Here is a 21599-nt window from a genome sequence, read left to right as displayed (position 1 = left end):
TTGTTGGCCTACTTCAATCACTAAAGGTTTTGAAGTTTGAACTTAGATCCCTCCAAAAGCAACATACAAAGGTGATAGCTATAGCTTTAGCCAGAAAGGAATGTGCATGAACTAATCATTGCCAACCTTCACCTTGGAGAATCTTCAAGCTAGCTAGAAATATATGTTTTTATATTTTATGGAACATAATTTTTAAATTATGATAATTGATGATTCAGAATATATGTTCAGCATTTCGAATATAAGGTACCTAACAATTCTTATTATCAAAAGTAAAAAAAAAAAAAAAAAATCAAGCATATTTACGTTCGCATGCATGCATGCACGTTGAAGATGAGTTGAATAAAATCACATGCAAAAAAAAAAAAAATACATAATGTTTTCTATGATATCTACCATTTTATTTGCAAAATTAATCTAATAGCTATATATCTCACTTCAATAATTCAAGCTCAAAATTAAGATATTACTAACACAAATACACAATTTAATTTATTGACAATTTTATATATGCAATGGGGCCTTTAGAGACGTCCCATCGCAAGATCGGAGTCATTTCTCCTTATCATTAAAGCTGGCAATTATATAAGAAAGTTTCATTAAACAACACTAAAAATGAGCTTTTTTTCTGAGAAAAAGAAAAAAGGTGGTATCATGCAAAAAAATTATGCTTAATCTAATAATAAAATGTCGAAATCCGACGGATAGGGCTTCATGCACGCGTGCAAAAGCCTGCAAATAAAGAAAAGTTAGATCAAACAACTTCCTTGTAGCTTCCCGCGCGCGCAAAAGCGCTTTCTAGCCTGTAAAGTGCTTCTTGAAAAAGCGAAGCAGAAAGGGGGACTTGTATATTTTTGTCCTTAATTAATTCTCTGCATGGTGACTCAAATCTTATGATAGAAGGGCCCCCAAGGAATCTCTCACTACATATATATGCTTTAATTTGGACCTTCCATTAATAGCTAAGCCACTTTGGGTATTCTAAAACTCTTTTATATTTTTCATCTAAAGGCTAAAAATGTTAAGAGAAATGCATGTCTATTAAGTTTTTATTGACACGTGTTAAACTCTATTAGCATGTACGCACATATATATCACAAACATAGGCATCAGTAATTACATGTAGACGTAACAAACACATTATATACGATAACAAAAAAAGTGAACAAATTCTCATATTATGTTGAAAGATTTGGGACAATCTAAAAGTTTAACTAATAGGTGAAATACCCTTACACATTATATACAATCCGAAGTTTTAATTCTTATCTAGCTAGTATTATAAGACTATTATTTTACCAATTTATGCATGTAAGGGACTTGTAAGAGATATGGTCTCACTTATGGCTTCTTTGTTTTTCAAAAAATGGGAGTGCTAATTAAATTAACTTGATGGTACATGGGTCCTGTTTAATTTAAGGGAAAATTGGAAAATCTGCCTCTAGTTTGTTGATGGATTCATGTACTTGTTCCTAATTAATTGTGGAATACATCAATAGTGGCATGTCCTTTGCTTTCATGTGAAGTGCTTCTATGGCTAGCCCACCATGTGAGGGAAAGTGATTAAGTTAATCAAAAAGGATTGAGCCTTCTTTCTCAGGAAAGTAGAGTAAATCGAACTAATAAGAAGGTGCGTGGTTTAATATTAGTTTTAACATCTCTGCTCTCGTACATATACGTAGATAGATATCAAGTGAATTATGCTACGTACGTAACATAAGATTCTAAAACCCACGTCATCTAAAAAATTGATCTGATAAGAAATGGTCTAAAATTAGTCTTAAAAGAATAAAATATTTTGGTCTCATCCAAATGCGATAATACTTTTTATTAATCATGTAAATAATGATGAAGCACATGGCTTATCATGCATGATTAATGTAGCGAGGCTACGTGCTATCGATTTGTGAAACCCAAAGTGACCTACTTAATGATATTTCATGTTCCCTAAAATTAATAGTATATGAATAGTTATAATTAGCAGTGAAATTATATATGGTCACATGCATATTACATACTTAGCCATTTTCCTTTTTGATTAATTTTGTTCCCCATTACGAGGACTAGGTTCAATTAATTTGGTCGGTACATGACCGTTGAGAGTTAGTTAGGAGCCATGTTAGGGGTGCATGTGCTTCACCACATGTTATTTATATCTTATTTTTTGCGCTTAAATAAAATTGTATATAAGTTTCTCGAGAAATTAATTAAAAAAGATTGAAATTAATATTTAAGACCCTAGCTCTTTAGGGTGTGTGCTCCAATTAAAATTCTTGGAGCACGTAACGTGCTTACTATATATCATGTGTTGGTGTTGGTTAATTTACTTCTCTCAAAGTTATTGTGAAGCACTAATCTAAATATCTTCATCACATGAAAAGGAAAATAGAATATGTTTAACTTATTTATTGGATTGGAAAATTAGAGAGCTAACAAGCACACTGGTTAAAGCAAAAATTAATATCGAAGAAAATCAAAACCAAGAAAAAAACAATTCTCAAAAGCATCTCCTACCAGCAAATTAACATCTGAAAAACTAGCCAGCCACTGCACGACGAGAAATTTTGGATTATGATCGGTTCTAATATAAAATTCACAGAGATAGAGAAATCCTGTGACCCTTTTGATTTTGGTGAAATTCTTTGAATCACTAGGGATACCGCTAGAAAAGTCCAAATAAATTGCAATTTACTGGTTGGAGTGAGAGATTACGCTGCATATGTAGAAAAACAACTCCATTTAATTTGGAGATACTCAAAATCTTTGTTACTTCACCTAAGGACTGCTTAGGAAGTCACCCTTCATGAAAGATGCATGATTATTGTACATAATAAGATAGAAACATTTGCTCCTTGTGGAATGAGATGCTTTGAAATGAAGCTTTTAGGTCTTCAAGAATGAGGTTCATGATCTTTACCTATTTATGCTTTGATTTAATGTAAGCTTTTCTCGAGTTGATTCATGCATTCTCTAGTAGCCGTGTCTAGTGTTCTCCCAACAATTTAGGGTTTCAAGGAGACAATTAATTGGTTCTTTGCAAAAAAAAGAAAAAAAAAAAGAAAAAGAAAAAACATTTTATGTACTTGACAATCATTAACATTATAAATGTCTTAAACTTATGATGCATTAATTTTCTTGCACTATGTATTTCCAATTCATTAATGTCATGCGTGCATTTTAATAGTAGCGCAGTGTTATCTTTGAGGGGAACAAATAGTTAGAATAGTAATTAAGTTGTAACATGGCAAAATTTAAGTTATTTTTAGTGCTATTTAAGTAATCGATTTGCACGCATATACAGGCATTAATTAAATGAGATTAATTAGAAGCCCGATAATATTCGAACTTAAGATCTCATCCTATAATATCATTAGAAAAACGGCTGTTAATTTCTAAAAGCTTAAACTAGTTACTTATAGAGAATGGCGTTTTTATCATTTATACTCAGCAAAGATAACTAATGCTGCTAAGATGCATGCATAGTTAATTATGTCTTAGACATCAAATTAACTTCATTGACCTCCTATAAATATTTTAGATCATCTAAATCGAAAATGGAATGTGGAGGTCCATTATGAACAAATTAGTTGGGTGAGGAGCTATCTCCCTCACACGACATAACTCGAACCAACCCAACTTTCCGTCACTTCGAACGTGATTCAACTCAATCGAACATCTCGTCATAGGGCAGCAATGCGCGCACTATTGGATAATTATTTGATGATTAATTATGTATACTGCAAGTTTATTGCAGTAAAATGGCTCTTTCTAAGGTTGCGGCGGAAAGCTAGTTGTTCGGGAGTAGCCTTTTTCTCTATTCAAATTTGGAGCTTTTTCGCGTCGCTCTTAGGCTTAGTTTGGTATTTAGGCCTATCTAACGCTATTAGATAGAATAGAGTTGAGAAAAAAGCATATAGGGATATGCTTCTGCGTTCTCCGGTGGGACCGCAGAAAATATATCGTAACCGACTCACTGCGATATACGGAACACAATATTACGTACGGAAACAAACAAGATATTTTTCTAACGTACTTTCTCACCGCACGTAACGCAATCTTTCCGTAATCCCAAACGAAGCCTTACAAAGTTACAGTGCGGTGAGATATCCTAGTGTGGAGCCAGGCCGAATGACAGTTTGGGCCGAGCCTTGTGAATTAGGCACCATCCTTACACATGGATTAAGTTTGAGACACGTGAAATTAGTGCACGAAATGGAGAAGCATATGTCGATACGATCGTGCCAACAATGCCAAGACTTACCGACCGCCCCTAGAGCAAGTGGAAAAGAGCTTGGTGGTTGGTACCCGAGGTCCCAAGTTTGAATCCTAGTTGATTCACAATTCCAGCTAAGTTTATTTCTTAATGAAATAAACGAAACGAGTAGCGTGCTATCTATCTCTCAACAAAAAAAAAAAAAAAGCCAAGACTTTCAGGCTCCCATAAGGTTGGGCCCAATAAGCTATTGCTATCGCACAACATTAATTCGGCGCATTCCGGCCCATGGACTTTGATAGTCATGCCTTTTTCTTTACTGGGACCGGGCCTCGCATTGTCTGAAATTTAAAATATTTGATTTCGAGAATTGATTTTAGCTAAAAGCTGTAATGCGTTTTGTGAGTCTAGGAGAAAAGTAGTTTTTTCTAAATTAATTTTGTAAATACACCTTTGTCGCCTTCAATCAATCTATTCGATTCCTCGCATCTTATGGTATCTTCTGAATTGTTCCATCACCGTACTTTTGACTCGGAAAAATGGCTAAAATTTTACGTTATTGTTTATGCTTCTTTTCAGTTTCACGTCATTTTATCAATAATCAAAATTGTTTTTCAAACTATAATGTGTCCAACACGGCCTAAAAACCCGAATTAATTTAAAACATAATCAATTAATTACAATGATGCTATATATGAATAAAGATTAGCTCTCGTGCTATATATAATTTAAGTGAACTAAGCTTTAAAAAAAAAAAAAAAAAAAAAAAAAAAAAAAAAAAAAAAAAAAAAAAAAAAACTCATTTAATGGTTTGGATTTTTAAGGCGGAGTGTGGGACCACGATCGTGTGAGCCATTTAAATGCAGCACCACGATATATGGGCCGGCAAAGAAAATTACTATTTAATAATTTTTTTTAAAAAAAAAATCAAGAAAGAGGAGAGGAGTGAAGTAATTTTCGACCGTAAATATTTATCTTTGTTATTAGCTTAGTATTATTTTAATAAGAATGTTTGAATTCTGAGTTTTATAAATCATACAATCATAAACTAAAAGTTTTTTGAATCAACGGGTCCATTAGCTATTCATCATTAATTATTAGCAAAAATTTATATATTTTTTAGCGGAAAATAATTAGTGTTAAATACTAAAATAAAAATTGAGAAAGTAACACGCATTCGAAAGGAAAAAAGATTTAAGTACCCACTTCAAAGACCCTTACAGTGGAGGTGGCTTTTCGCATTTTGGCCCACGAACCGTGTGGAATCAACTCCGTACCGGCGTAGATCCAACGGCCTGGATGAAATGGGCGCTATAAATCAGAGCTCATCTGAGCCGTTGGATAAGATGCCCTACTGGGGCAAGCAAACGACGTGCTCGTGAGGCGCGTTTGGATTCTGGGCCCCACCGCTCCTCGGTCGGTGCTTGGGTGATGATCGTGAGGCAATCCTCACCGTCCGATCTTACTAGCCGTTTTCTCTTTTTTGTTTTTTTCTCTTTAAACAAATCTCGTACCCTCCCCTCCTCCCTCGTCGAATTTGATGATACAGACTTAATTTGGTATTAAGATTCATCTGATATTATTATAAAAATAAAATTAGGACGCAATACGCAGTGCTTTAGAAATACAGCTAACTGTAAAATTCGAATTCGAGACCTCGAATACTAAACACCAAATCTTTTACCACTTGCGTGGTGATCATACTGATTATTGGTCACGAAAAAGTAGAGTGAATGGAACTGCACCTTCATTTGTTTTCTAAAGGCAAATTGTAGGGTAAGTGGGCCAGGAGTTTATGGCCGTTGATTAAAAAGTTGTTAAAAAGAAAATCAGTTAGTTATTAGGTGTGCTTCGAAATTGGAACGTGACAGTTTCCGATTGCTTGTTGGTATGGGTTGCGTGATTCTAGTCCGATTGGGCCCATTCAAGCTCGGAGGGACCGACTCGAGCCAATTGACCGGGTCAGAGATTGCGACTCATTCCCGCGTCCAAGGTCCAAGGCATGTAAGACGTTATTTGCGTAGACCATGCCTACCATGTCACTAGATTTTGACCACAACATAAAATATTATATGTTTTATATTATTTTCTAGGTTTATTTATACATTTCATTCCGAGTGTATAAGTTATACCCTATCCATTCAATATACAGGGTTGGACTACTAGTCACATCAAGTGAGTAGTAAAAATATTTCATCTATTAGCTAAATAGGATGTAAGATATACACTCTAGTTGTAGACAAAATTTTTTTATCCGCTCTTAAGTTAGAAATAAAAAAAATATTTTAACTTCTTCTCATTCCAAATATATCATTCTATCATTATTAACTTTTCTTATTCGCTATTAAGTTAGAGATAAAAGAGCTATTTTGACTTTTTTTTTAACTATGATAAAAATTTAATTCAAATTTAATCCAAGATGGCTTAACGGACACTAAAAATAAAATTAATTTTTAAACAATAGAAAAGTATACGAGTGGTTTGTTTAAAATAAAAAAAAAGAATATCTAAAATATTTCAGAAAAATTAATGGATATAATATTAAATATTATATATTTTTTTTAATCCCATAAATGGTTTAGTTTTATGTTGGGTGCATGGAAAACCAGGATCACGGGATAAAAGTTGGTTGCTAAAACCGCGTGAAGAACCTGGGACGCATTATAATGTTATGAGCTCTCGGATGCTTCCATGGCTATGATGATTCAGCAACAGCTAATTAAAATGGGGGATAATTTTATCCCGACAAAGGGGCCACGCCGATGGGATAGTGGCCCCCACGCACTCCCCGCTATTCCGGGAACAACGATCGGATCCCCCGCGCTATCTTCGGAATAACTTATTCGAGAGCATTGTTACAACTAAATTCACATATTAAATAAATGAAATGAATAGCGTGCTACATCTTTTTACAAAAAAAAAAAAAAAAAAAAACTTGTTTGAGAGCACTGGTATAGTTTTTTTTTTTGTCTGGTGAGTGAGAGTGGGATAGTATTATTATGTCTCATAAGATTAACTCATCCTGTCATGATTTTTTTTTTTATTTTTATTATGCTTTTCTCTCAATAGAAGGCCACCGCAGTTTTTAGGATGGGTTTTACGGACTTATTAAAAGTAAAAAAAAATAGAGTAGATAAAGTACTCGATAAATTGCACTACTCTATAGTAAACTTAGATTATTAAATTCTTCTTTTTTTTTAGGAATATGTAGCACACTATCCACTTCATTCATTGAAAAAGTAAACTAAACTACAGAGGTGAGGCAACACAGGCCTCCAAGGGGAAAAAAAAAGACTATTGATTATAGTGGTGTAAATTTAATGACAAATATTAATTCCATTAATCCATCAACAATTTAATCTGGCTTGATCGATCTGAAGGTCGCACCATTCCTGACATCCCAGATGATCCACCAACAAACTATTAAACCACTTGGTTCCAAAAGTGGGGATGGCGAGTCCCTTTTACTTATCCATCTATTCCAAACGATAATCACGTCTTCACCCAATTAAATTTGTGCAAGTTTGATTAATTAGTCTAGTAAATTTGAAATTTTTTTTCTAAGAAAAGTGGCAATTACAATGACTTATTAATTAGCTCATACTATATATATATATATATATATTTGAAGATAATCGTAGGTCACTCTTACATATACTTTTTGTTCGAAAGCGAGATCAACTTTAGATCCAAGTGCTCAGAAGAAAACTACCAACAATTACCATAAGTAGTGGTGATTGTATATATATATATATTGAAAAAAAAATAGCATGCTATATATATTGCCGTCTAGTTTGTTTATTTTTTAAAAAATATTGGATGTTAAAAATAATATAACACCATAATCAATTATCATTCGTATTTTCTTTAAAATTTACATAAAATTTAGCAGAGAAAACCTGAGAGAAATAGAATAGTTTTTTTAATTGTGTAGTAATTGACCCCAAAATGACCGGAGAAGTGGACCAATGACATGCGAGAGGGGCACTGTGGGGCCCACAAGTCAGGTGGTAGCGCCGAATCTACGAAACGTCACGCCGAAGTATATTCGCGCGTAGGGGGCTGATACGACACGGTAAATCTCTCATTCTCCAATCACATTTTGCCACGTCACACGGCCAAAAAGAACAGTGTAGGTGAGGAGCTATAGCATGGACCCGGTTCACCGTCCAGAGTTATAAAAGTATCGGGTTAAATTTTAACCTTAAAATTTTAGAGGCTGATCAATGAGTATGAAGCACGGTTCATGGAATGTAGGGGGAACACCGGGTGCAGGGAATAATTTCCCCGAGTATATAGTGAAAAGGTCATTTTGCGTATCAAAATAACCTCCATTTCGTACCTCAAAAGAAAACAAAAATAAAGGAAACAAAAAATAAATAATAATAAAAATAAAAATAAAATTAATATCAAATTCCCCTCCTCGTAGCTGTTTCCATGTGAAAGGAAAGAGAAGGCGAAAAAGGAAACACCAAAAAGAGAGAGAAAGAGGGAGAGAGAGAGAGAGAGAGAGAGCGAGCACGAAGAGGTCGGTGCGCGGCGGAGAAAAAAGGAGGGTTTTTGAGGGACCCTTTCGATCGGGAGAGGGGGATTGGGTTCCCTCTCTCTTTCTCTTTCTATCCTCGTCACCAAATCGAAGTTGCTTTGTCTCCTTACCTCTCCTGGCGATCTCTTCTTCGCCTTCGAATCGCCGAGCTCGAAGTAGAGGAAAGGAGGAACCGGTGGGAGTTTGAGTTTGCTCTTGGACTCAGAATCCGAGAAATTTGGTGGAGTAGATCGGAAGTAGTACGTGTAGAGAGATTAGAGGTGTTCCATTTGATCGATTTGGTGGATCCGAGTAGTTGGGATCTCTCCATTCGTGGCGAAATCGGTTGTTTTTCTAGTGTTCAGGGGCTCTAAACTCTAAAGTGTGGTGATTTGTGGCCACTTTGAGCATCTGATTGCGTCGGGATCTCGAAATGGTACTGCATTTTGTGCTGTTGTTTCCAATTTTAAATTTTTGGTGTAATTGATTTCGTTTTTTGCGATAACGTTTAGAATCAGGGAAGCAGGAATTGAACTGTTATGTATCCAATGCTTCGAACTAAACCCACTTGTAGATGTTATTTTGACCAATTTGTAGTGGTTGCGTTGGATTATGATGATTCTATTATGGTGCAGATTGTGCTGTGTTCATTTCACTGATCAAACTTTTGTTTAAAAAAATTTCAGGCTGCTTCAGTTAGTATTACAATGGGAACTCAGGTGTGGGTTGAGGATCCCGACGATGCTTGGATTGATGGAGAAGTTGTCGAAGTCAATGGCGATACAATCAAGGTCCAATGTACCTCCGGAAAGATGGTGAGTGATCTTGCATTGCTTTCGTAGATATTAGGTCAGTAGGTTTGCCAAAGTTTCCTCTTTTATTGGCTTATTCTAGAGTTGGTTTCTAACTGTGAAAAGATTGTACTCCAATAAGACTAGATAAAGAAATAAATTGGCCTTCCCACTTCAAATATAGCAATTCATGAGTTTGTTTATAAAGATTTTGCGGGTGATTTTTCCGGTGCAGGTCACGGCTAAAATTTCTAGCATACATCCCAAGGATCCCGAGGCAGCACCGTGTGGAGTGGATGACATGACAAAATTAGCCTATTTGCATGAGCCAGGGGTTCTGCAGAATTTAAAATCTCGATACGACATGAATGAAATTTATGTAAGTGCGGAGGTGCAATGCTACAAATAGCTTTGAAGGTTTCCCGGAATGTTGTTGATTAGGTAGCTTTGTACATTTAATTGGTAGTCATGGATTTAGTTTTTTAAAGACATCAACTTTGAAATACTAAACCTATTACTAATTGCCACGTTTACAATGCACTCATTAACAACATTTGCATGAACTTTCCAAGGTACACGAAGCAATATTCAGTAACAAGTATGATGAATGGTTATAGTTACCTTATGTTGTTATCTAAACTTGCCTGAAGACTACTCTCTATGCTGTTTCTGGAGGTGTATATAATATTCCATTTAGTTCATTTTCGATGCTAGAATAACTTATCATATTTCTACTTATTACTCAAGTTGGCTAGAGATGCATGATCAAGCGTCTAAGACTTAGATGGAATAAGAAATTGTTAGTTTTTTCAGAATTTGCTAAACCCCACCTTATTGGTGAAAGTCACTACCTTGAATTTTCGTGGTTATTCATATTTGTTGACGGCCAAAAGTCAAACTCCTCTATAACAATCACCAAATGAAACTCTCATTAAACATAAGTTTCTACAGTAGAGCTACTTCCAGATCCAAACACGCCTTTACTTCTGTACTCGTCCATTGTTTTTGGTCTCTCTCACATCTCCTTTTACGCTAAACTTTTGGCATTCTGAGGTTGCTGACACAGTTGTTCTTTTTTGAATCAGTCTTATACTGGAAATATTTTAATTGCTGTAAATCCTTTCCGGAGGCTACCTCATCTCTATGATACCCATATGATGGAACAGTACAAGGGAGCGACATTTGGTGAATTAAGTCCACACCCTTTTGCAATTGCAGATGCTGCATATAGGTACAGTCTAATATGTTTGTATTCATATCTAAATATATTAAAATAGTATGTGGATTATAAGATAAAGATTGTATTTGTTGGCGCAGGCTGATGATAAATGAAGGTATAAGTCAATCTATCCTTGTAAGTGGAGAAAGTGGAGCTGGTAAAACAGAAAGCACTAAACTGCTCATGCGTTACCTTGCCTACATGGGAGGGAAGGCTTCGTCTGGTGGCCGCTCTGTGGAACAGCAAGTTCTGCAGGTGAGATATAGCATTTCATTGGTAGCTTTACCCCTAATTATTTTTGTCGGTTTTGGTTCCCATCCGTTGAATTTTTATGCTTTCTTGACAGTCCAACCCTGTTCTTGAAGCATTTGGCAATGCAAAGACTGTCAGAAATAATAACTCGAGGTGGGAAAATATTATTTAATCTCTATTCATTTCCTCAAGAAGTTAGCATGTTCAGGAATCTTTCTATACTCACTGTCTACTCTTGTTCGCATGCTGTTTTTTCAGCCGCTTTGGCAAGTTTGTTGAGATTCAGTTTGATCAGAATGGGAGGATATCAGGTGCTGCCATCAGAACTTACCTGCTTGAGCGGTCTCGCGTTTGTCAAGTATCTGATCCTGAGAGGAACTACCATTGTTTTTATATGCTCTGTGCTGCACCACCTGAGGTTTGCAATGATTCTTACATTAGTGCTCCGTAGAGTCTTAGGAGACCTCTTTTTTTATTTTTTTAAATAAAAAGATAAAATGCTCTTTGTCAGGATATTGAGAGATATAAGTTGGGAGATCCTAGAGCATTTCATTATCTTAACCAGTCGAACTGCCATGCCCTTGAAGGGGTAGATGATTCTAAGGAATATCTGGAAACTAGAAGAGCTATGGATATCATTGGAATCAGCTCTGATGAACAGGTACAGATCTTTGTTCTCTGCTCATTCTTACAAGGAGTGAGCTACATTTTCTTTGTCAATTCCTAAACTATCTTTCTTCCTTGGTATTTCATTTAGGACGCGATTTTCCGGGTAGTGGCTGCTATTCTCCATTTGGGAAATATTGAATTTGCCGAGGGGAATGAAACAGATTCTTCCAAGCCCAAAGATGATAAATCCTGGTTTCATTTAAGAACAGCTGCTGAGCTCTTCATGTAAGCGCCATTTCTCTTAAACTATCACTGTTGGATCTACCGGAAATTATGTTGTAATTTTGAGCTTTCTTCAGGTGTGATGAGAAAGCCCTTGAGGACTCTCTTTGCAAACGTATTATTGTAACTCGTGATGAAAACATAGTAAAGACTCTAGATCCTGGTGCTGCAGTTCTTAGTAGAGATGCCCTGGCTAAGATTGTGTATTCACGCTTATTTGATTGGTAAGTGCTCAAAAAATCTTTTGCTCAAAGCCTCAAACCGTATTTGGTCGATTATTTACGGGCCTTCTGCAACTGTTTCATTTTGTTACAGGCTTGTTACTAAGATCAATAATTCTATCGGGCAAGATCCTGATTCGAAGTGCTTAATTGGAGTTCTTGATATATATGGCTTCGAAAGCTTCAAGACAAACAGGTGCTTAACCGGTATGCTTTTATGTTGTCATCACTATGTTTGGACAATCATTAGTGAACCAGGGAGGTCATTCATTTAAGGGATTCTTGTGAATAACCTACTAGTGTTTGATGTTCACATTTCAATATAGTTTAATAGTGCAATGCCTTTTTGATTCTTGCCGTGCCGACCCTTCTTGTATAATATGCCGTGTGCTGCTTCATGGTAAATTGGTAATAGATGGAATTTATTTGATTTCACGTGTGACTGCTGACCATGAACACATCACATGCTGTGGCGAGTAAATACTTTTCCTAATCTAATGTTTGCTCTCTTTTTCTTTTTTTTTTTTATTTCTTGGCTTTGGATTGAGAAATTCTGAACTTGATCTTGCTTGGTTTCCCTTATAGGAAATGTATAGCATATCAACGATAACTTTCTCATCACAAGTTTGGGATTAAACAGTACTTTCTTATATGACCAATAGGATGTCAAAGTAGGATAAATTGAGTTCTTTTTTGGTTTGACACTTACCTTTTCTTTATACCATTATTTCCTCTAAGATTTGCCCAATGTTACTGTATTCAAAATTCTTGTGATTATGTATTGATGAACAGTTTGCGAAGGAGTCAATATGCCAAATTAGGGGGGCATACATGAGTCCTTGCCCAGCTTTTTAAAATGCATTATGGCTAGTCCTATAGTAAAATGAGCTCAAAGAATTCTAATTATGTGGATTCTATCGTCTCTTTAAGCTTCTGAAGGTTCCTTTATGAGCTCATATTATTGCATTCATTTGCAGCTATTTGTAGAGTTGTAACTGCAATTCTTTCCATTCTACTCACTAATTTAATCTTCTAATTTTCCTTTACTTCATATTATATGAGGTTATTCTTTATGTCTGTTGGGGCAAGATTCTAATATGTCCTTTCTAACAGCTTTGAGCAGTTTTGTATCAATCTGACGAATGAAAAACTACAGCAGCACTTTAATCAGGTCTAGATATGTACTTTATATAGTTATCTGATTTAATCAACTTTGTGAACAGCTTTCTTCATCATCTCTAATGCTCGACAAGGATTCATGAATGATCCTTTTGTTTTGATGCAGCATGTTTTCAAGATGGAGCAGGAAGAATATACAAAAGAAGAAATCAATTGGAGTTATATTGAATTCATTGACAATCAGGACGTGCTTGATCTCATTGATAAGGTTTTTTTCTACTGCACCAAGCATAATCTATCAATCAAAATGAAAATCTTGCTTAAATAATGGTTTCAGAATTTGGCCTTGGTTAATCAAATGATTTTATCATCAACGATTTTCTTGACTACCATATACCCCAAAATATTGTGCATTATGAGTTCTTGTCTTAACTCGTCCAATTTTTTTCCATCCAGAAACCTGGTGGGATCATTGCCCTTCTTGATGAGGCTTGGTATGTCTCTGCATGTGATACTATATCTCTTGCAATTTTGCTTCTATATCTCCACAAGCCCTAAATGACTAAGTTTTTTAATTTATTTATTTTCCTTTTTTTTTGTGGGTTACTTAGTATGTTGCCAAGATCGACACATGAAACATTCGCTCAAAAGCTGTACCAGACTTTTAAGAACCATAAACGCTTCAGCAAGCCAAAATTATCACGCACGGATTTTACCATCTCCCACTATGCTGGCGAAGTGAGTGCCCCTTTGTGTTCTTTTCTGCATCCACTTTCTTTAAGTTATGAGTATTTCTATGAAACTAGAAGATAAAGGAGATTATTTTTCATTCAGGTTACTTATCAGACGGACTTCTTTCTAGATAAAAACAAAGATTATGTTATTGCTGAGCACCAGGCGCTCTTGAGTGCCTCAAAATGTTCATTCGTTTCGAGCCTTTTTCCGCCCCTTTCAGAGGACTCATCAAAATCTTCAAAATTTTCATCTATAGGCTCAAGATTCAAGGTACTCGGGCATTCTTTTGGAATTGATTTGAATTGCTTCCTTCTTCCTTGTTATTTTGATATGCTGGTTCTCTTGTAATTATGCAGCAACAATTACAAGCTCTCCTAGATACTTTAAGTGCCACTGAGCCACATTACATTCGCTGTGTTAAGCCAAATAATCTGTTGAAGCCTGCCATATTCGAGAATAAGAATGTTCTACAGCAACTTCGATGCGGGGTAAGATTTTTTTTCTCTGCTTCTTAATTTTCTACAAGCTGTTGCTATATCATATGTTGACTTGCTCTTAGGGAGTTATGGAAGCAATTAGGATAAGCTGTGCTGGGTATCCAACCAGAAGAACATTCTACGAGTTCTTAGATCGCTTTGGCATTCTTGCACCTGAAGTTTTAAGTGGAAGGTACGATTAATTTGAATGTATACTAGTTAAATTTGCTATGCCTTGCATGTTCATCTGGTCTATTATTGTGACAGTTCTGATGAGGTCACTGCTACAAGGAGGTTGTTAGAGAAGGTGGATCTCCAAGGTTACCAAGTAAGTGAGATTAGATAAAAATTTTTGAGCTTTATGCATTCTTATGTAAACAGCATTATTTAACACTTGACGTACATTGCATCCTGTACAAACATATTTTTTGCCCTCACTATAAAAGTATGAAACCATTATTGGCTGGAACGATGTTTCCACAAGTTTGTTACATATTATATGTTCTTTGTCAGTGTTTCCAACAAAGTAGACAATGGATATTTTGGAGTTAACCAGTACGCTTATTTCTAATGATATTTGAGTAAACAGTGGGGTGCTTCTAACATTGCTTCAGACTATTCTATTTTTCATTTAATAAGTTCTTATACTATGGTAGAAAAGTACGAGATTCTCTTACTCGTAAGTTTGATACTTCCAGATAGGCAAGACAAAGGTATTTCTTCGAGCTGGTCAGATGGCTGATCTCGATGCTCGTAGGAACGAAGTGTTGGGCCGATCTGCTAATATTATTCAAAGGAAAGTTCGATCATACTTTTCTCGCAGGAGTTTCATATTACTGCGAAAATCAGCTATACGGCTCCAGACCATTTGCCGAGGTAAGCTGTATGAGAAATTTTTATACCCCTTCAAACTTATCTAATCACATATATATCCTTCAGAATCTGATTTTTAGCTGTCAGCCGTAGCCTCATTTATTTGTTTAAGTGATAGTAGAGATCTTTCCTATTGTGACATTTGTGATTTACTAAAACATGCTTCTTGTGTTATCTATGAAGGGCATCTTGCCAGGCAAGTTTATGAAAACCTACGGAGAGAAGCTGCTGCTCTGAGAATCCAGACATGCTATCGCATGCATTTTGCTAGGAAAGCTCACAATGAGTTGCTTTCTTCAGCGATTACAATTCAATCTGGTTTACGTGGAATGGCCGCTCGTAAGGAGCTCAATTTCAGGCGACAAACAAGAGCTGCAATTGTTATACAGGTAAAATGGAACAACATGAATATGTATCTGTATATGTAGACACGCTTATATGCAAATAACCACACACAGAGTTCTTTGTTTTACATATTGTTTTATTACTATCATTAGAAGATGTTATACTTTCAATCTTCTTTGCACTAATGGTTGTGTTACTCTTCTAGAGTCAATGCCGGCAATACCTGGCGCGCTTGCATTATTCAAGAATAAAGAAAGCCACAATTACTACTCAATGTGCTTGGAGAGGAAGGGTTGCTAGAAAAGAACTACGAAAGCTTAAAATGGTAGAAGTTCTTGCTCCAATCTCTGTCATCTTTCATAGTGGTTCGATACACTTGTATTTTAATGATGGTGTTATAATTATGGAGTGGTATTCTCTACATTTTCTATCTGGTTTGTAAACCTCTAGTGGACCCACTAGAAAAAGGGGGGAGGGGGTGGGGGGGGAGGAAGGGAAGAATAGATATTTTTATTAATGACTATTAGGGAGCAGTGCAACTGAGATGAGAGTAAGTTGTGGAAGTTTAATTACATAGGACACCTTACAAGCCTGTTTGAAACTCTAATCTATGTTGCACCACTTAAAGCAAAGTTAATAGCTTATATATATATATACTGTAGGCACGAGTAAACTTCCTCATGTAGTCTCTAAAGTGCATTATATGGTTCGTGTTGACTTCTTACTATGATTCTTCTTGAACATAATCTCTCTGGTTCTTTTACACCTCTTTCTTGCCTTCAGGCGGCAAGGGAAACTGGCGCACTTCAAGCTGCCAAAAATAAACTGGAAAAGCAAGTTGAGGAACTCACATGGAGGCTACAACTGGAGAAACGCATGCGGGTGAGGCATTAGTGTTTTACTTCAAGTGACTCATCTACTTGGTATTTTCAATTCCATCTTCCATTTGATTGAACTAGCATGAGCTGGATTGCTGCTGGTCCATTTTTTCTGAAGTATCATTGCAGACATCTCTGAACTCAGTTTTATGATTGCAAGTTGATTTATCCAATGCACTTTCTGTATTTGTAGGCTGACCTCGAGGAAGCAAAAGCACAAGAAAATGCAAAGCTGCAAGCTGCCTTGCAGGAGGTGCAACAACAGTTTAAGGAGACCAAAGAAATGCTGATGAAGGAACGTGACGCTGCTAAGAAGGCTGCTGAGATTGTTCCTGTTATTAAGGAGATCCCTGTTGTTGATACGGAGTTGATGGACAAATTCAAAGCTGAAAATGAGAAGCTTAAGGTCGGGTTAACTTACCAGTGGATTTTTATCTGACTCCTTTTCCCCTTTTTCAAAATAGAATCTACTGAAAAAAATCAATTTTCAAAGGGTTTTATATGTTACAAGAGAGTTTTTGAAGGGCATGTATGAACATGTGAATTTTACTGAGGTATATGTAAGTAGATAATGCTTTAGCCTTTAGGTATATGCAATTATCTCCACATGTTTTTGTTCATGTTCTCTCTTTTTTGTCTACCTCTCTCTTTTTGTCCTTCGGTTGTTCTGAACTCTAGTCATTTCATCACTGTCAATTTTGGCAACAGGCTTTGGTGAGTTCTCTAGAGATGAAGATTGATGAAACTGAAAAGAAGTATGAAAAAACGAGCAGAATCAGCGAAGAGAGGCTGAAGAAGGCTATGGAGGCTGAGTCAAAGATAGTTGACTTGAACAATGCAATGCAAAGGTACTTTGATTTCCCTGCTTATCTACTGAAACATGTATATAGCTTCTTTGCATTAGGTGTCACAGCTCAATTTTTTTTTTTTTTCACAGGCTTCAAGAAAAATTATTGAACATGGAGTCTGAGGATAAAATTCTCCGACAGCAGGCCTTCTTGAATTCACCTGTAAAAAACATATCTGAACATTTATCAATTCCATTGACGCCCAAAAAACAGGTAATGATCTTATGCGGCCAAAGATGTCTGACTATATTTTTCCCAATTACTTATATTCTTTCCACCTTTTTTTTCTCCTTCCTTCCCCTATTTTGCAGAGTATAGAGAATGGTCATCATGAAGTCGAAGAGCCGAAGGTGATTGTTAATGTAGTCCACTTTTTTCAATTATTATAGTCACTTTATGGCACCTTATTTCTTTGTGCTAAGAGTACGTGGATGCCTATGTTCTTCAGGAACCTCAAAGTGCACCTCCGGCTATTAAGGATTATGGAAATAGTGATCCTAAACTGAGGAGATCATATATTGAGCGGCAGCATGTATGTGTACAGTTAATTTAAAATACTCTTCTTTTTTTTTTTTGTGTCTTGATGATTTGTTTTGACATACCTTTTCCTGTAGGAGAATGTTGATGCACTGATCAATTGCGTGGCTAAAAATCTTGGATTTAGCCAGGGTAAGCCGGTGGCTGCATTTACCATATATAGATGTCTTCTTCATTGGAAGTCCTTTGAAGCAGAGAAGACCAGTGTTTTTGACCGCCTTATTCAGTTAATTGGTTCTGCCATTGAGGTAATTTAATCATATATATTTATACATATGTTCTATTCCTATTCAACAAGTACTTTTGTCCTTTACGTCATTTTAAATTATTTACTAAGGTATCAGTTCTAAACTCAATGTAATGTCACAAAAATTTTAGAAGTCTGAAATTAAATTGATGTTGCAAACTTCTATTAAGCATCCTATGTGACCTGGATGAATAAATTCCATGCAATTTTTAGATTTATACTGCATGCTTATTTCTGATCAAAATATAAATTTACACATTTATTTCGCCCACTTCAATGAATCCATGATGCAGAACGAGGAGAACAATGACCATCTTGCTTATTGGCTATCAAATACATCCAGCTTGCTTTTTCTGCTACAAAAGAGTCTTAAGGCGGCTGGTGGAGTTGGGACTGCATCGCGTAAGAAACCTCCTCCAACATCATTATTTGGAAGGATGGCTCAGGTACGTCATTTACTATGACTATTCTCTTGAAGTTTTATCCTTATTATTATTATTTTTTATTTTGTATAATTCATGTTAAATTAGGGCTTCCGCTCGTCGGCATCTTTTGCAAATATCCATGTGGAAGCATTGGATGTTGTTCGCCAAGTCGAGGCCAAGTACCCTGCCTTGCTTTTCAAGCAGCAGCTAACTGCTTATGTGGAGAAAATATTTGGAATTATCCGAGACAATGTGAAAAAAGACATGTCTTCCTTGATCTCATTATGCATTCAGGTACTATTACCTGTTCTATTTGGCTCGTTTAGCTTGTACATTGTAGTAAAATAAATTGGAGGTAGTTTTGTAGCATTTTTGTGTTGGACGATACTCTACAAAAACATAACCAGGAGATGGTGGCTTTGTAGTTTACAATAAGACCTTTCGTTATATTAATGGATTACTCTTTCATATTAAGGCTCCAAGGACAACGAAGGCAAGTGTGCTCCGAGGGACAGGGCGTTCATTTGGGAGTCACTCTCAAAGCAACCACTGGCAGAGCATCATAGAGAACCTCGATAGCTTTTTAAAAACATTACAAGATAACTATGTGAGTTCAACCTTCATAATTTATAGTAACTCGCATCATTAGTACGGATGGATTTTGTTTCTTAATTGAGGGTTTTCTTGTTTGGCCTCAGGTTCCCCCAGTTTTAGCTCAGAAGATCTTTACCCAGATATTCTCATACATTAATGTTCAACTCTTCAACAGGTTAGTATTTGTTCATGAGCTTGAAAGTTTTGCCCCTCCATCTTTGTGCATGCAATTTTTTGTATACATTTAGGTTCTAATTCTGCTTCTGCAGTCTACTTCTTCGCCGAGAGTGTTGCTCCTTCAGCAATGGAGAATATGTCAAAGCTGGTTTGGCTGAATTGGAGCTATGGTGCGCAAAAGCAAAACCTGAGGTAATAAGCCTAAAAGATAATAATTGTTAAATGTCTTGTAGTTGTTAGTTATGGACTTTCAATTTTGCAGTATGCCGGATCATCATGGGAGGAACTTAAGCATATAAGGCAAGCTGTGGGTTTCTTGGTACGTTCGCCTTTTTTTTCCTTCAACTTGAGATTGTCTTTAATTGTTCTCCCATAAAATATAATCGGATAAGCTACAGACTATGACCTTGAGTACCATGTAAATGCTGGTTCTCAGATCAATCAGATGCATCCTGACTTCTTAAACCTAGATAAATGAGTATATTCTGGATTATTTGTCATCTAACACACCCAGTTGCAAAAGAAGTTTTCACGCATATAACCTGAAAATTTTGTTGCTACGATGTTCTTCTTTTATGGAGGCAATTAGATTGATATATTTTGAACCCGAGTGGATGCATCTTTACATCTAACTGTGGATTTATCTGATCCATCTGCAGGTAATATTCCAGAAGTACAGGATTTCATATGATGAGATAGTCAATGACTTATGTCCGGTAACTCTCTCTCTCTCTTTCTCTCTCTCTCTCTCTCTCCCTCTCTCTCTCTTCCTGATGCTCATTCTAATTCTACCTTTATTGCAGATCTTGAGTGTTCAACAACTCTACAGAATATGCACACAATACTGGGATGACAAGTACAATACCCAAAGTGTATCGTCAAGTGTAAGTTCAAAAGAAATTATGAGTCTTTTCTACTGCTAACCCTTGTCCAGGCATTCAAATGACATGCTGATACAATCAATAGCATACTTGAATTAGAGCGTGAATTCGGGAAGTGACGCTTGGCTCCATTTTTTTTTTCTCTCTCCAGGTTCTTTCCAGCATGCGGATACTAATGACAGAAGATTCCAACAATGCAGACGGCAGCTCCTTCTTACTCGATGATAGTTCCAGGTAATTAAAAAAGATGTAGAATAAACAACCAAATCCATTACACTCTAGGGGAAGAACTGTTAGAATCTTATTACGAGTGTGGCAATTTGATGCAGCATTCCCTTCTCAGTAGACGACATATCGACTTCTCTACAAGAAAAGGACTTCTCCGACGTCAAGCCCGCAGAGGAGCTTCTCGAGAACCCGGCTTTCCAGTTTTTACAAGAGTGAGTCCGTGGAACCTCGAGCACGCTCTCATGCGCACACTGTTACTCCAGGCAGATACTTTACTTGATTTATTGTAAATTTTGCATATTCATATGTTCCCTCAAATTTGGGCTTGTAATATTTCATTTTTTTTCTTTTATATCTTTATTTTGAGTCAGTTAGATGTGTCATTTCCCCCCCTTATGTTATAGATAGTCAAAGTGGGTTGGGATTGGACAGATCCCTCCAGTTAATAAGGCCTATATTTTACAATTTGAGGCATCATTCTTTGTAGGCAGTTTCATAGTCATATAAGTGTGTGTGATTTGGTGAGGATTGTATTTGTGTGGCCACCCCTTTTTCTATACGGTGTACAAAAATATTGGACGAAATGTAAAGGAACAGTGGAAAAACACAATAGTTATATAAATTATTTCTTTGGGGTTTTCTTTTTTTAATTTTTTTTTCCATAATTACCAGAACCTAATGTATAATGTTAATTGCTCTTAGACATCCATACGAGTTTTTACAATTTTGATATTTGTCCGAGTTTACTAATTTTTTTTTTAAAAAAAAATGAATGTTTGAAATGAAAGGAAGACAAAATCATAGCACAAAAATTTTTACTATTTTTGAATTTATAATTATAATTGTTTTGATTGCGTAATGTTTTTTTTTTACAGATGATATAGTGTCCAAAGGTAATTTAATTTATCTCTTACAGAACAAAACTTGTGGGAGATTTTCTACCTACTTCAAATATATTCACGGGTAAAATCCAATCCACTATAAATTTAGAAAGGTTATCCCAATCTTAACCTTAAAAAAGTAAAAGAAATAACCTCTAAGATCCTTCAAATATTTTGAAACAAGATATTAACTTGACCCGATTCATTTACGATCCTTCTGTTTACAAATTGAGAGACATCAAA

The 21599-nt window shown here is 35.9% G+C and overlaps 1 protein-coding gene across 2 annotated transcripts; it reads left to right on the top strand.

The window, feature by feature from the left end:
• LOC109727253 (myosin-6-like) lies at nt 8658-21125 on the top strand. Of its 2 annotated transcripts, XM_020257291.1 has the most exons (39): nt 8658-9174; nt 9425-9553; nt 9765-9908; nt 10615-10760; nt 10847-11003; nt 11095-11153; nt 11259-11418; nt 11512-11661; nt 11758-11894; nt 11969-12115; nt 12207-12308; nt 13226-13283; nt 13398-13499; nt 13688-13725; nt 13843-13969; nt 14066-14236; nt 14323-14454; nt 14526-14635; nt 14710-14770; nt 15141-15318; nt 15499-15704; nt 15866-15985; nt 16444-16542; nt 16732-16944; nt 17247-17386; nt 17476-17599; nt 17698-17736; nt 17835-17918; nt 18001-18171; nt 18464-18616; nt 18701-18889; nt 19071-19202; nt 19294-19364; nt 19459-19558; nt 19629-19685; nt 20026-20082; nt 20170-20250; nt 20399-20481; nt 20577-21125. In XM_020257291.1, exons 1-39 carry the CDS (start codon nt 9172-9174, stop codon nt 20689-20691), a joined length of 4545 nt encoding a protein of 1514 aa, XP_020112880.1. In that variant the 5' UTR covers nt 8658-9171; the 3' UTR covers nt 20692-21125. The 2 variants fall into 2 exon arrangements, with proteins under 2 accessions (XP_020112880.1, XP_020112881.1); XM_020257292.1 differs by lacking the exons at nt 8658-9174; nt 9425-9553; nt 9765-9908; ... (5 more) ...; nt 11758-11894; nt 11969-12115 and having other exon boundaries at nt 12241-12319.

This window comes from Ananas comosus, linkage group 22 (genome assembly GCF_001540865.1).
Source record: "Ananas comosus cultivar F153 linkage group 22, ASM154086v1, whole genome shotgun sequence".
Classification (NCBI taxonomy): Eukaryota; Viridiplantae; Streptophyta; class Magnoliopsida; order Poales; family Bromeliaceae; genus Ananas; species Ananas comosus.
This window is presented reverse-complemented; position numbering and strand designations above follow the sequence as displayed.

What these genes read in the sequence shown, in the direction of transcription:
- LOC109727253 (XM_020257291.1), top strand. An exon ending in ACAGCTGCTGAGCTCTTCAT is followed by an intron (nt 11,895 to 11,968) that starts GTAAGCGCCATT and finishes AGCTTTCTTCAG; the next exon opens with GTGTGATGAGAAAGCCCTTG. An exon ending in GGCAAGCTGTGGGTTTCTTG is followed by an intron (nt 19,686 to 20,025) that starts GTACGTTCGCCT and finishes ATCCATCTGCAG; the next exon opens with GTAATATTCCAGAAGTACAG.